Raw genomic sequence first — 16,675 nt, 5'->3', positions numbered from 1 at the left:
AAAAAACTTGTGCTGTGTCATAAATATTGTTTTAACCCCAGAAAGTAGGGTTGAGATTCAGATATTCTTTTGACTAATCACATTTTTTGGTGTCATGAAAGCTCTGTCTTCCAGCAGTAAAATTGTCATGTTGATCGTCCCAACTGCCTCAAGATGTCAATGTTCCACTTTTTGCTGTCAGATGATGTAGAAATAAACTGTACAGCAACAAGCTCTTCAGAGTGGTTGCTTATGAAGGGAAAATGCAGGCAGATATGTAATCGGCCAGTAAGTGTACAAAATATTTGTGCACGGTGATCCTATCGTCAAGAAGACTAACCAGGTGAATGCATGCGAAAACTATGATCCAAAGTAGCTCCTTTGTTACATTAGATTTTCCAAACAAATAAACATCATATCAGCAAAGGATATAATATCACGAGTGACAGGGCCAGGCATAAAGGGAGACAATAGTGTGCTATTAGTTTCTGCTTTTGCTGTTAGCTAAGCTGTGTTTTGTCAAAATCCCATCTATTCCTGCCTCAGAGTGACTGACGGCATGCGACCTTCCTACCTTCGAGGTCAACATGCCCAAAGCAACATTTGTGTTTCTATATTTCAACTCAGCTGAAACATTAAATGTTTTTTTCTCTCTGTTACATGGCTTTTTAAATTATACACAGTTATTGTCTGTGAGGGAGGCCTCCATTCCCCCATTAGGGCTATACTGTATATGCCTTTCGGCCAAAGTCAAAAACGATATGCACTATATATATTATAATACGTATTATTCAATTCACAAAAACCATACCTTACAATAATCGAAAATAGCTTTATGAAAATTACATTTTGCAGGTTTTGCAGTTCTAATTTTCTTGAACTGTGGTCAGACAAGAGCCTCTTCCTTATCATACTGTAGGTGGACGACACTGACTGGCTAACATCAAAAGGCTACACAGTGTTTACTGAAAAGGCTGATATAATTAGTATTTTGGTCTAACCCTGATTTAAAGGACTCCTAGATGTGGATAATAAATAACATAATTTGATAACATAATGTTGTAAGGAACCCCATCTAATCAGATTTATTCTGCCTTGCTGAGGAGTCATATACACAAAATAAATCAGCCATACAGTATCCATATTCACATTATTATGGGCTGACATCTGTTCAATGGCATGTGAAATCAATCTTATCCTCTTCAAGATCCTTCAATACGTCAGAACTATCCCAACATATTCACTAAAATGTCATTTTAACCAATTCCTCAATTAACCAGCAGAGGGAGAAAGACACCATGGTGATGATGTGATGCAGATGTCCACACACACACTTCCAGAATCCATTCTATTACACAACACTGACTTCACTAATTCAGTCTCCATTAGAGGAGCAGCTGTAAATGTACTCCTTATCAAAATAATGTACATTAAGTGATCCAGGAAAAAGAATCACTATTATTTATAATGATATAGTGTTGACTTTTAGTTCAGTTATAGTTTTAATTTTCTGTTGGCACTGCCAAATAACCCAAACATAATTTCTTACTGTCTTTATATTTAATATACTTAATAAAAATAATTTTCCATGTTATTCTTTGGACTAGAAAACTGATTCTTCAGTCAACCCAGTTAGTTGAATACCTGTATGAAACTGAACATAGTTTTAAAATGAATGATTATAGTAGGCTATGTCTTGATTTTGACCAACTTCTTTGGAGAAACACATAAGGGTCGCACCCGACCTCCACTAACAGCTCCTTCACTGTTGCACACACTGACTTAGACCTATGATTTTCACAACATGCATGTAAATATGAGAATTTTGTCAAAATGGAGGAAACAGCGTTTATTGCCGAGCAGCATTTAATTCAGAACAAAGCAGCATACAGCCAAACAACTGTAGGCTTGAGTTGGCAGCAACAGTCAGTGCAACAAAAAGGTTACGCCTCTTCACATTAAAATAAGAACACAATGAAATAGGGACACAGTAGAGTAAAAAATAGATAAAACATGTGTTTGTAAAGAGTAAAGATTATAAACACTGATGAATTGCACCCTTTGACAACCAGCTGTGGGCAACATTCGAGTATGTAAACATCATGCAAATTGTTTCTTACATAAATAAATGGTAAATAGTCTAGGCTAGGTCATCTTTTACATATTAAATGTGGGTGTATGTGCATTTTTTCTTACAGCCACTTCCTAATATATTAATGGTATCTGTGTCATAAATATTATATTAATATTAGGCTACGTTTGTAGAAATATTGTAAATCTGTTTGGTCCATGTTTGAAACTTTATATAGACACTGCAAGTCTATAAACATTTTTACAGGGAAAAAAACCAATTTTTTGCTTTCTGTCATTAAAGTTGAGCACATAGAACCAATAAGTGCCTCTTTCTCTCATCAGGAAAGCCCAAAGCCAAAGTCCATTAAAAGAAACAGCCTTGTTCATCAGTAAAATATACGAGGTAGAACAGGATTTCAAACATCGACCATATTAAAAGGCAAACGCTCTTCATTTCGGCATAAATCAAAAAAAAAAAAAAAAAACATTTAAAATCCCTTGATTAATAGGACTATATTTGTGCTCTCCATTGGGTGGAGGCGAATGTGGATCCTGGAAATTACTTTACGAATTAAAATGTCTAATTTGTTGACCGATTACAACTGAAGAGTCTCATTATCACACTTTATCTCGAATTGTGTTCTACCCTATTGTTTACATCTTGCCGATGCTCAAATCAATCAACCAATTATTAATAGGCCTACATTTGGCCTATAGGCCTATGGCCTGCATTATTTCCACTGGGAACAGCACACATCTGGGCTACGCTACATACAGAAAAACCAACATTAAGAAAGTCCATGAAGCTTATATGCTGGTCAGTAGCCCAAATGCAGGTCTGTCCTTCCGACTAGTGCACCTGCACTTCGTGTGGCAGAAGCTGGCAGCCGCTGTTGACATGGTTGAGGACTCTCTGTTTCAGCTGGGCCACTTGATCCCTTAGCAGGCTAGCCGTTGAGGCCAGATCGGTGTTGTGGCTTTTCAGCGATTTGACCTTGTCCTCCAGCCTCGAGATCCGCTCCAGTTTGCGCATCCGACACTTGGAGGCTGCAATCCGGTTCCTGAGCCTCTTCCTCTCGGCTTTCATGTGCTCCTGTGAGTCGTTGTCGATGGGAGACAGCGGCGGGCTCTCCCTGAAGCTCTGAACGTCGGGGACCGTCTGAGGCTCCTCCTTCGGCGGCTGGACCCGAGACAGCTCCGGCGGGGCTGTCCCCAAAAGATGCGAAGGAGGAGGCGGGAAAGGGACTGTGTCCGTGGAGTAGTTGACAGTGGTTTCCATTGGCCCGATACCGTAACTGTTCAAGTTCGTATACACCGGCAGATCCGGCTGGATGGCGACCGGGGCGATGTTAGTGCCCAGATCCAGGCTGCTGTTCGTCTGCCCGGCTCCGTTCAGCTGGTTCTGCTTGTGCAAGTCCTCCAACGCCTTCACAAAGCCCTCAGCGAACTCCTGCTCGTCCGTTATCGTCTTCGGGTAGAGGAACTGGGGGCTTGTCGGTGTCGTAGTAACCATACCGTTGGACTGGATGATAAGCCTCTCCAGCTCCGGGGATGCCAGTTTGAGCAGCCCCAGGTCCGGAGAGCTGAGGATGCTCTCGGCGTCGCGGAGATGAGATTTGAGGTCTGCCTCGTCCGCCAGGCTCGAGTTAATAATATCCTTCTTCATCATTATTTCCGTGGATAATAAAACGACAAGTCCTAACGTTACTGCTCGACACTCCCTCACAGTGGTGCCTTACCCATAACCTCACAGAAATAAACAGCAGTAGTGTAAAATATCTCTTTAATTGATATGTCTAATAGCCTACTAATAGCCTACTTTACTGAAACCGTTGCCAGACGTATGTTCTCGAGCAGGATCTGAGTAGGCTACTGCACCCCCGCGCGCACCGCCTCGAGCTTTTCTAGGCTGGCACGTTCCATTATGTCACATCGGCGCGCGCGCATTGGCCAAAAAGTACGTTTTCCAGTATTTTATTTCAATAATTGGAGGAACCAAGCAGAGAGGAGGAGACACGAGGAAATTCACACTCTTCACTGCATTCTGGATACAGACGTTTCAACTGTATTAGGTCCACTTATATAGTTTTATAGGTTACAGTCTATGCTTCTTAAATAAGCTGGAACAGTGGTCGTTTGATCAGTCTTTCTGAAAACATTATGTTTGCATATAATTTAGGCTATGGTATCTTGTTATTATGGTAATTCCTGGGAATAAAGTTTATCTCGAGAGCAGGTCAATCTGACGAATGTGGTCACTTACCAATTTAGCTTTTATTCTGCTTTTGTAGCTGCAACTTTAGAAACGCAAAACACTATCAGGAAGATATATATAGGCTCACCCACAAAGGTGTTTTCTCCCATTACAGCTATAGATCTCTTTTCAGGTTGAAGAGGGGATGAGCTATGCTGGTAATTAGCAGACCTTAGCTCATAAAAGAGTCACTTAATGTGTAATATTTTAAGTTAAATATTTACCTTGAAAATCAACAAATATGAATGTTTGTTATGACTCAATGTGTTAAAGTTACTGTCAGATGACACAATCTGGTGTTTAACAGAGAATACAATATTCAATCATGCTCAGTTAGGGTGTAGGCTAATTATATTTCTCTATATTTATATTAACAACTGAGCATCTTTTGAGGAAGCCTATGAGACGTGCTTAAAAGTCCTGGGGGAGATGTAGGCTAAATGGACCTGCGTTAAGATCTTTTAATGACTGAGTTATTCGTATTCTTAATAGATGATCGTTGACACCAGTTCTATTGCCATGAAGAGGAGAGAAAACATATGATAATTGCTTAACTGCCAGATAAAATGAAAATATCAGCTTGCATAATTCTGGACATGGACAGTTGTTGATGTCTCCTCAAAAAAGGCTGCTCACTTCTGTTTTAGGGCCTCAGCCAAGACACTTGTATTCCTGCACAACACAATTTGGAGAAGTTGAATCTGAAACTGCTCTGATTTCAACACTTGTTCTGGTCAGTTTACAGTTTCAAGTTGTTTTTGAGTTGGATCTGCGTGCAGCCCGCATCCTAGTCACATGATAATTTCAGTTAAGAGTTTCCATTTTCCATCATAGATTTTCCAATTTCACTTTCCACTTTTTGAATGTATATCAAGTTGGCATTACATTTAGTAATTGCATTTTGTTTTTTAACATTTAATGTCCTGAATATCAAGAAGAGTTTAAAGAATATTACCACTTCATTTTCAGTGGATTTCTTTAAAAATGAAAATGAGGTGGAAATCTTAAGTGCAAGTTTGGTGAGCACTAGTGGAAGCTCTGTTTGTGCAAGGTTAGTACATTTTGTCAGGATTATTCAGACTATGCCCTGCCACATTCAAAAGGCAAATTTTGTTTCACCTTGTAATCTTACTATGTTTGCTAACTCCTATGAGTTTACAATACTTTTATACACTACCTGTCTATACCTTCTGTGTGTATACCTTATGTTTATATCTGATGTTCATACATGATTGTATTAACCACTTACACTCAACTACTTTGGTTGTAATGTTTTCAATGTTTTTTCAATGTTTTCATTAATGAATGTATGTGCTTTGTGTTTTTTGTATTTCTATTTTTATTTATTTTGTCACTCCTTTGTTGTTATGTAGTGATTGTGATATCCTAAATGTTTGGACCCCCTCCACAAGATGATACATTTAAAGGAGTTTTATCTTAATAAGTTTAAACACTTGTTTAAAATCATTATGTACAAAGAATAAATTAACTGAATGGTTCCTTTAATATGACAAGTCTTAGTTTGGTTTCCCATCTTTTAATGATTTTGGTTTGTTCATAAATACAGAGATGGGACCAAATTGTTTCTTTCATTAGCAAACAGTGCTCTGGCTTGTAAAGGGTTACACAGAGGAGGTATGTGCGTCACAGGTAGGCCCAGTTTATCACTGCAAAGCTTTGTGTGGGTGGATCACATGATGGACCCTGTGATGTCAGATCTCTCAAAACTGTGGCGGAAATGGAGGTGGGGGGTATTTTTGTTCTAAAAGCTGAGAATTAGTGTGTGTGGGGGGGTATTTTTGTCTAAAAGCTGAGAATTAGTGTTGAGAGAGTGAAAGAGTGGGGGTGCTGAGCCTGCAGTCAAGAAAAAAGGCAGGCAGTAGCTGGTAAAGGATGTAGCACACACACACATCACAATAAGGCACGAAAGCAGTGAATTTAGTCTTATGATTGTTGAAACACACAGAGCAGAAGATTTTGTTGCAGGAGTATTTTGAGTATCAGCATCAGGGACATTTTAATTGACTTTAACCATGGAAAAATAACAGGTGAACATAAGACAACACCTTCCGTGAAAAATGAGTAATGACAGAGAAACATTTTGAAATTTAGATATAGATTTTTCTTTTGCGTGTGCATGGCGAAATTTAAATTCAAAATGTAAAAATCTAATTTAGATTTCATGCTTGTGAATGCACATTTTGTTGAAGTCGAACGTAATAATAGAAATGAGCATTCATCTTCTTCTGTCAGAAAGAAACTTTAAAGCTTACTTTCACCTTAATTTCCATGAAGTTCTTGTGAACTTGAGGTTTCTAAACTAAAAAAGTGTTGTGTGGTGTCGCTGCCAGCTGGTTTGGCAATGAACATGCGTTGAACATGGATGTAATTTGATATTGTAAAAGCTTGCAAGGCATTCTTTCAAAGTAGTTGATAAAAGATAAATGCCAGGCCAACAATGATACAGTGCCTAAATGGCAGGTATGTGACGTTGTGTGTGCATGTGTGCTCAAAAATAAAACACATCAAATAAAACCTTATCTTAGATCTCATTTCCATTTGCAGCACTTATCTTTCATACATGATTATCGTGGGTTTATAGGAATATATTGCTCTTTCTGCAGATGTGGTGATGTGATCTTTGGTGGTAATGTTGATGAGGAATGACACGTTATTATATGTATTTGTAGAACAAGATTAAGCCTTAAAGTCATCAACATGCTGCAACCAGTAACCTCCCCCTACACCGACATCAAAATCAGAACTTTTTTTGTAACTTTTAGGAACTGTCATATGACGTTCACCTTCACTTCTCACTCGACTGGCCAGGTGTGTGGTGGAAAAACTTAGGTTTTATTGCACTCAAGCTCTCCATTTTCTTTCTTCACACAACTATGTGTTACTTTTCATGTTTACAACTCAGTGCAACACTATGAATGCCTTCCAGGAAAGACTGAAAGAACCTATATCTTGCCTCTATGACGACCAGCTTTTTAACCCTAATTTCAAGTGTGTCTGTTTGGAACAGCTAATACACAAAACAGACTTAACCTTCAGTCACCATAAATATGTAAAAATAAAGATCAGATCATGAAATACCTAAAACGTTAAAATGTAAAAGGGTTCTGTGGTTCAATGTGTACATATGGAGGAAGGACTGTGCTGTGTCCTCAGAGCATGGACTTTTTGCTACTCCTCCTTTCTTTAAAGGGACGAGAATGGGATTTGGGTTAAAGATATTTTTAGGATTCAATAATCTGAGGGATACTTTGAGATTAAGATTTGGGTTTTTTTGTTCAGCACCATATGTTCAGTAGTAATTAAAGTAAAGAACAAGCGTAGGTACAACATGTATTTGTCCCACTAACGTGCTCCACTGGGCCTGCTGACGTAGTTTCAAAGTGTAGGAAGTTCCACATTCATGGAGGACGTAGGAACCCCATGCACAATGTGAGCGTGTGAGTGTATCAGTGCGTGCATACTGTTGGTTTTAACAAAACCCATCTGTGCCCACACACACACATACACACACACACACACACACACACACACACACACACACACACACACACACACACACACACACACACAACCACACACACACACACACACACACACACACACACACACTGACAGTTTCACACACTTAACCACAAAACCTCACCAGGCCTACACCATTTCATGGTTAAACATAAGCTGTTGTAGAAAAACAAGACAAAAGCATACAATATTTGATAATTTTTTTCCAGAACATGTTACTATACCGTATACACATGGAAAAAACTGAAACATCATATTAGAACCATACATACATATTAGGACTTAATAACACGTTTACACTAAGTTTTTATTTTATGTATGTACACTGTAAATAATTGCTGTTAATTTACAGAAGGATTATAATAGTTTTAACCTGTTATTGTTAAACAGCGCTTTATTGTTGATACAAAAGAGAATCTGTTAAATAACGTTCTATTGACAGTTTTTTTTACATAATTATAATGTATTCATAAAATACAGCCTTTTACTGCTAGTCAACCGTCCAAAGTATTTAAGTAAACAGTATCATGCAGTATTTTTTGCATTTTGGTAAGAGCAACTTTAACTGCACATGTGAAGCTGGATTTGTTCTTTTCTTCATCCATCACCATCTTACTAATTATTTGGTGAGTAGCAATTTAATTTAATTCATAAATCAATGCAAAGTCTATCAGTGATGTTTCCAGTTTGTTTGCATACTGAATACATATGTGCATGTCATAATAGACGGATTCAGCAGGTAGCTAGAATTTCAGAGCTGATTGCCTAATCAGACAACACAAGGAGGTCATTTTTTATTTTTAGATTTCTATGTTAATGTGTGGACACATATATTTTAACTATGGCTAATTTGGCTGTCTGAGGGGTTAGTTTAGGGCTTGGGATACATTTTCTTTTGTATTTTTATGCGCCACATTCATTGTGATAAGAGGAAATAAGGGGAATGCTGATTTTGTATTTGAGAAGTTGCAATCTATTTTGGAACTCGGATCTTTCTCTGTCTGTCTCACATGCAGTCCGAAGGCTACCGATGCTGGATTGAGAGAACATGGTGTCTTCCAGTGGGCCATCAGTCATCCACTAACCCACTCCCTTGCCATCTTCCAATACTTGGACTTCTGTACTTTTTTGCATTTTGAGAGAGAAGTCTCTGTCAATTGTTTAACATACAATTGTTCTACATGTGAAGTTTCCAACTTTATATCAAAATAAAAAGTCAAGTGCAATAAAAAGCTCTCACATTGTAATTACTGTATATGATTGAAAAATCAGTAATAGCTCTGTTCCTCACTCACAAAATGTTGTCATGGTTTGCGTTATGTGCTTGTAGCCAGCTTTGGACAGAGAATTTGGGCAGAGTAACAACCAGTAAAGTCTTTTATAGCCTTTTTCTTAACAAAAGTTTCTTTAATTGTATGTTGTGTGACTAATTATATGTGTATAATCTGCTAAATCAGTATTAATTTAGGTTAAAATAGGTTTATTAGGCCAAAAAATAAAAACAAATATTGAGATCAATCAACTGTAAGATACTGTAAAAAAAAAGAAAAAAGCAGCTATAATGTAGTTTTAACTTTAGTTAACTGTAGAATACTGTGAAAGTAATAAAAAAACAGTTCCCACTGTATTTTGCATTAACAGTATAAAACCGTAAATTTTAGTGACAGTAAGAGAATGTTAATTTTACAGTAACATAATGACAACCCTGCTTCCAGTTCTTTACTGTTTGTTTACAGGAATATTCTTTACAGTGATCAGTTTCCTTGCTTATTTAAAAGGTTTAACATGGTACTGAGAGTGTGTACAGTGCTACAGTCTGCTTAACTGTTATTGTTTGTAACATGAAATTATTATTTTTTTGTATTTATTATTTTGCAGCTGCAGCAAACTTAGTTCCACAGAATTAATGGTATTTAATCGTATTGTCCAAGTAGAAAATAAGAGTGATAGACCGAAGTGTTGAGCAATATGCTTCATTAACCTCAAATGGAGGTTTCTATCCATTTTCCATCTAGAGTGTGAAACAGAAAAATGTAAATTACATTTTGTGGAAAGATTTTGTAACTGTCTCATGCCATTGCACACTTGATGCTGATTTAATTTTTTATAATAATTGACAGGTACAGGTTAAGCCTTTAGATATATAAATATATACAGTATGTCCAGAATGTATTAAACCTCTGCAGTGAGAGGACAACAGGTTGATCTGTCACATCCGATCAGTGGCTCAGTGGACACTCCCACTCCCACCACACAACCAAAAAAGTGGGTTAGAATATCCGTCCTGATTCTTTGTGTGTTTTCCTGCTCTTCTCCATGCCGGTGTGGATTGCAGCTGGGTGCCCATGTTTCCTCTCACAGTCCAAAGACATGCAAGTCCCTTGATTTGGTATAAGCTCAAAGCATCAATTTCCTGCAATATAACAATGTGCCCCAGAGATCGACCTCTGACCACTATTACGGTCGGTCAATTCTTTAAAAAAGCTATTAACCTTTCAGCAATGGGCAAAGTTAATGTTTTTATATTATATGTTTTATGTGTTATCATGTGTTTCTTTATAAATATTTTTTACAATTGTTTTCTTGTTTTACCATCTGTAAAAAAAAAGAAAGCTGAAATGGACCTTTGAATGTCCCCTTTTTCTTCCCTTATGTGCCTGGATAATTTTTTCTTAGAAAGATGTTCTAGGGATTAATGCTGTGGGCCTGTAAAGCCCACTAAGGTATTTTGTGATATTAAAACTAAATTTGAGTTTGACTACTTTAAACTGAAGCATTACTGTAGACGACTCATAAACAATAAGGCTAAAGACTTTGAATTGTTTGTTTTGCCCAACTAGTTCAAAACCATAGTTCTAACATTTGTTCAATTTATAATTATATAAAACAGAAAAGCAGCAAATTTCAGAAGTTGGAACCAAAAAATATTTGACATTTTTGCTTGATAAATGAATAATAAAAAAACAAAAAATATGCTTATCAAAAATTTCGCTGCTATTTTAGAACGTGTACGTGAACTGCTGCTGCTGCTGCTGCAGTGCACTAGCTAGTTGTGGTTTCCGAAAAAGGCCATTTAATTTTACAGGTATTTATTGTTTTTACTTAGCACTTATAATAGTTTCTAACTAGCTTGCTAACTACCTAACTGTAGCCCTTAAAGTAGGTAACGTTAGCTAGCTAGCTATAGCTACGTGATCCAGGCTAACATGAAATGGGTAATAATAAATATGCTTTATGTCTGTCTGTTTGAACTAGGAAATGCTAACAGTTAGAATACTGACCAGCAAATGCAACTGTGGACATAAATGGATGAAAAGAAAGGAGAAGAGAGAAGGAGACAGACGATTATTTGTAGATTATTTAGCCTATAATATATACATCATAAAATATTCTGTAGACACTCAAAATCATGTTATTAATATCTTTCTCAGTGTAAATTATACTGTAAACTGCAGTCTGCGTTTCCTGTTGTCACGGGGTGAATAGCCTACAGGCAAACTAATACATCAAGGGGCATCCAGGTTCAGGCAGGTAACAATTTACAGAATCCAAAGTTTCAGGTAACAGACAACAGGGGTAAGTGAGCAGAGGCTGGAGACAGGGACAGAGAAAACAAGCCAGGCAAAACAACCAACAGTCTTCTATCCTTATGACATCTTCCACATCCAGACAACAGGTGCTATTACTATTATATAATAAATTAACCTTTCCATTTATGATGCCCTAGCACAACCCATTTATTTGAAAGTAGGCCTACTGTTCACAAAAGCTTGACTAGCCATTTCATTAGGTAGCCTGGGTGTGCCCTTCCTAGTGGTAAATACCTCTACCTGCCTTTTTAGCATGGCCTCCCTGCCTTTTTAGCAATACTACTACACGAAAACAATTGAACATTAAACAGTCGTTGTCAACATTAGCTTAGTTGTAGAATTTCCCTTTACCATGTTTTGCAGGAAATTACATCAATAACATCACCATGTTAATGTTAATGGGAAAATAAGAAACTAAAAGTGAAATGTGATATGATGGAGCTGAGCTCTTGCTTTGTTGCCACATTAGTACGCATTAGATAACACAGTGAATTTTGGTCCACCTAAGAAAGAATGCAAAACGTTAGCACACTTATTCTATTGCAAACACCCAGTGTCCAATGTGTTGACTCGTACAATTCACTTTATTTTTTACATCCAGCACATTCCTGATTTGTGGTAGTGTGCGGTAGCTTTGTAAATGCTTATTAGTTCACTTGGCTTTCTTTTTTCCTTGCCTCACTATAATAGTTCTGCCTCCAAAAATGACAAAATAGTTCAAACAGTAAACATAATTTCCTAGTTTCAAAATGACCTGTCAGAAACCTGTGAGAAATGTCATGCTGACTTCCTTCACTGTTATCTGTCCCTGACACAACAGGCAAGTCCTCACCTTTAGTGCACTCTAGCAAAACACAGAAACTCTACCTGCTGTGGGGCTATTGCTCCTTGGGTGGCTGTGACCTCTGACCTCTGATCTCCCTGTGGAAGGCGAGTATGTGTATAGAAAATCACTTTAGTGACAAATACAGTATCACAGATAAAACAGTGCAGATACTAAAACAAGATTATGTAAAACCTTCATTAGTGCTGTCATCTCAATTTAAGGAATACAAATATGCCTTCTGTTAGATGAATGGAGAGGGAGAGAGAGAGATGCAGAGTGTGGGGGCAGAGATGTTTTTCCAGGCATGCTGGGATAGATGCGGTTCCATAAATATGTTGGGCAGCTTGGTATACTATGTGCCCAGTGGTAAAAATAGGCCTTCTTCCTGAGGGAAGTGATGACGTGTGCAGCCTGCCTGTATCCTCATCCACAAGTCGGCTTCATCCTCATACTGAAAGAGGCAGAGAAACAAAGTGTGGGGGAACATCAGTAATCACTATGGCAACACATGCAGAGTGACGCAGGTAAAAGCAATAGAAAGAAAAAGAGGTAGTGATTGGCTGGCACCTGCTATATGCCTAGTGTGTCTGTGGAACAGATGTGTGGATGGTAAAGAAGAGGAGTACTCAATATCCCAGCACTGAGATTAGCCCCCACATCCCCCACCACACACACACACACACACACACACACACACACACACACGCTCCTTGAGCACTGACTTCAGAGGCAGTGGAAAATGGTTCCTCTCACAAATGCCATCTTAGATATTATGCATGCCTGCATTTTGGGAGGAAGTATTCCACACATTCCCTCCACATGAACTCAACGCATCCCACTGTTTCATTTCAGTGCCATTAAAATAGACATTTTGGCAATTCAGCTGCTTTTGCAAAGCCTTAGTTTTGAATTAAATTCAATTTCAAAGGTTGCTCTGCGCCGTAGTGTTCTTATTTACTGCGGTTTTTCTTTCAGTTCTGTTCTATCTCTCCCAGTTAGAACAGTCGCCCCCCCCTCCCCAAAAAAAAAAAATGAACCGTACATATCCAGGATAGGTTTTTAAAGATACCTGACAACACATTCAAACTACATATTGGATTAAGTTTTTTTCATCTTGTCATTGTTGGTGCACAGTGAAAATGTCATCCTGCAATCTGGTATTGTAAATACAAATCCAGGATCAAGTTGGATGGAAAAAATCGATAGAGCATAGTATTATGATATTTTCCGTGGCAATACTGTATCGATACACGGATTCAAGTATCGATCTTTTATTATATAAATTGAACATGAAACATAAATATAAAAAGCTGGTAGTAGAGCATGAGATGCAAACAATAGAGACCCGCTCATCAAAACACTGTGCTGTAGAGCTAACTGTTCCACAGGGTATCTTTAAAGGAACATGCTGACTTATTGAGACTTTAGCTTATTCACCGTATCTCCCAGAGTTAGATAAGTCCATGCATACCCTTCTCATCTCTGTGCGCGGTGTAACTCTGTCTGACACACCCACCGCTAGCCTAGCTTAGCACAGATCCTGGAGGTAACCGGCTCCATCTAGCCTACTGCTCCCAATAAGTGACAAAATAACGCCTCGCAGTACCTGAGAAGCCCTGTGGTGAGGAGCAGAGAGTAACAACGGTGCTTTTCAGGTGTTGCGCTAATCACTCCGCCCAAGTAGCAGTGCTTTGCCTTCTGTGGAGAATAGTTCCCAGTATGTATACGGTTAGAAGATGGCTGTGTCTCATGTGACCTTGTTATTTGTACACGCTGTGACTATAGAGAGCCGAAGTCCCGCCCTTCTACTTCCGGCCAATGGGACCTATCTTTCAAAAAAGTATGAACTAGAGTCAATGGAGAGATAATAATTACTTTTTGATCCCGTTTGAATTGAGCCATGGATTACAAATATGATGTTCGTCAATTTAAAACATTATTTTTCAACCGAAGAAAGTCTCAGTTTAGTGTTAAACTGTTGAAGTATAAGACTGTGAAAATACGTAATTAGAAAGACTACACACTTCATGGATGACGTCTGGCTGAAGCTACGATGTCTCTGTGTATCGTACCAGGGATGTAATGTTACTCAAATGAACAGAGGGTCTTGCTTGTTCTTTTGCTTATCTGCTGAGAACACTTGACTGGATAAAACACAGCAGTTAAGATAACGTTACATGTGTTGTGGACAGGAGCTAAGCTAGCTAGCTAGCGAGCAAGCCGAGCACCAAGCTAGGTGAGGTAGGTTGTGTGAGACGGGAGCTGTAGTCCACTGAGCGGTTTCACACAAAACTAAGTGGTACTATGACAAACCTACGGCTAACTGAGACTTTCTTCGGTTGAAAAGTTATCTTTTAAATAGACGAACATCATATTTGTAATCCATGGCTCAATTCAAACAGGATCAAAAAATGATTTGCTTCTCCCCGTTCACTACCGTTCATATTTATTTTACAATGAAGCCTCATCTAGGCCAAAGGTAGTGTGTTGTAAAACAACAGTAAATAAATTCCAGTTTGACATGAGATGAAACTTTGATCCGAGCTGGGAAAGTGGCTCAATAAAGGAAGCCTCACATGCCATTTATGTACTAATTAAACTATAAAGTAATTGATTTAAATTAATCAATATTGCCACCTAGTGGTTACTAATGAGGATGTGTGTGTGTATTAGAGCTGTATCTGAAAGTTGTACGTAGAAGATATAGTTATATAATTTTTTAATACTTCCTAAAAATACTACTACTGATATAATAATAACCACTTAGTGCATCATACATTATATGTTTTTTGTGACCTTGATTGCACTTTATGCTTTTTCTTCTTTGTAAAGGTGGACAATATTAACTAATGATTGCATGAATTATATTAAAAAGGTGCCAGTGACCTACAGTATAGGGCTGCAACAATTATTCAATCAAAAGAAAAATATTCAGCAATTATTTTGATAATTATTTAAGGAATAAGGTCCTAAGACCAGACATGTATAAAGTACTAGAGACCCAGACTTGAGTAAAAGTACAAGTTGAAGTGCTCTTTAAGCACAACACTTAAGTGGAAGTACTAAAGTATTTAACATTTTTTTGTATTTTATTTTCAAGTAGTTTATTTTAAAATGTAGGTACTACTCAAGTACTGAAAGTAAAAGTACAAGTATTGTGTTATGTAGTTATTAAAGAAAGCAGTCAACAGTTTGAATATCAAATTGTTTATAGGCTATTATTTAAATTCTGTTTGTATAGTTCTTTAAAAATAAAAAGGAAACTTGTTTTTGGGAAAATAAAATTACTCTGGGCTTAGTTTTCCTAGTAACCAAAAGGCTCAGGATGCTGCACATGTTGGTATAATATGAAAATGGCTGGTGGATTTAAGACAAAAATAATGTATTGAATGAATCAAATTTGAACATATGTGTCAGTAGCTTGTTGATTTTGACATGGTTAGTTAATTTCCTATCCTGGCCTGGGACACACATTCATACGGTTTGATAAAGTAGCTACTTATTGGACTTTAACTTATCATTGCACTTAACGAGCGTAGCTGTCCTCAGTTTAGGTCATCCTTTAGGCTACATCTCATCTCCGGTTTTTCCTGTATCCACCGTGTGTGTGTGTGTGTGTGTGTGTGTCAGTCGCGGGGGGAACTGAGCAACAGTCCCATCCGCTGCAGAGAGCCAACAGGATTGAAACAGAAGCAGCTTTCAGCGACTTTAGAGTGAAATCGTTACAGCGTACATTAATGTTGAAATGTATACAGGTTGGCAGGACGGTCTGAATGTTTTGGACGGTCTTTCGCTGTATGTTTTGTTGGTAAATGTGAGATTTTGGAGTCACACACGTCTCGTCTTCATATCAGAAACAAGGAAATTAATTTGCCGAGTCCGTGTGTTATGTCATCCCGTTCTCACTCCCGCTTGATCAGTGGCTCTCAGAGTCACATACTGATACAAAGTCTGGCACATGGGACTCACGAGAAACTCCGGTTATTGGTCAAAACTGCGAGTCGCACCAAATTCACGGTGATTGGTTGTAACGAGTATCGATGCAGCACATAAAAAATGTATCGGAGTAAAAGTATTAAACTCATCGAAAAATATTTGCTGAAGTAAAAGTGGAAGTAGGAGAAAAAAATAACACTCCAGTAGAGTACAGATCTACTGCCTTTTAGAAGTAGCCTACAGTAGTGAAGTAGTTCTACTTCGTTACTATACATCTCTGCCTAAGACTAATACCTAGTTCCAGTTTCTCCATTGTAAAGATTTGCCATTATATGAAAGTACATGTCAGACAAAACAAGCAATTCAAGAAAAAGAGTTTCACTTTGGATTCTCAGACATTGGGATATTGCTCAGTAAGTGGCAGAAAAAGCCTAAGCAGCCACACCTCTTACTGTAAATCAAAAACGAAAGTAAATG

The 16,675-nt window shown here is 37.9% G+C and overlaps 1 protein-coding gene across 1 annotated transcript; it reads right to left on the bottom strand.

Moving 5' to 3' along the window:
* Positions 1 to 1,813: 1,813 nt before the first annotated feature.
* LOC120566177 (transcription factor jun-D-like) lies at positions 1,814 to 3,930 on the bottom strand. Its single transcript, XM_039812466.1, has one exon. It carries the CDS (start codon positions 3,719 to 3,721, stop codon positions 2,903 to 2,905), a length of 819 nt encoding a protein of 272 aa, XP_039668400.1. The 5' UTR covers positions 3,722 to 3,930; the 3' UTR covers positions 1,814 to 2,902.
* Positions 3,931 to 16,675: the final 12,745 nt, after the last annotated feature.

The sequence above is a fragment of the Perca fluviatilis genome, chromosome 9, assembly GCF_010015445.1.
Source record: "Perca fluviatilis chromosome 9, GENO_Pfluv_1.0, whole genome shotgun sequence".
Classification (NCBI taxonomy): domain Eukaryota; kingdom Metazoa; phylum Chordata; class Actinopteri; order Perciformes; family Percidae; genus Perca; species Perca fluviatilis.
The sequence above is the reverse complement of the archived record's forward strand: the minus strand, read 5'-3'. Positions and strand labels throughout refer to the sequence as shown.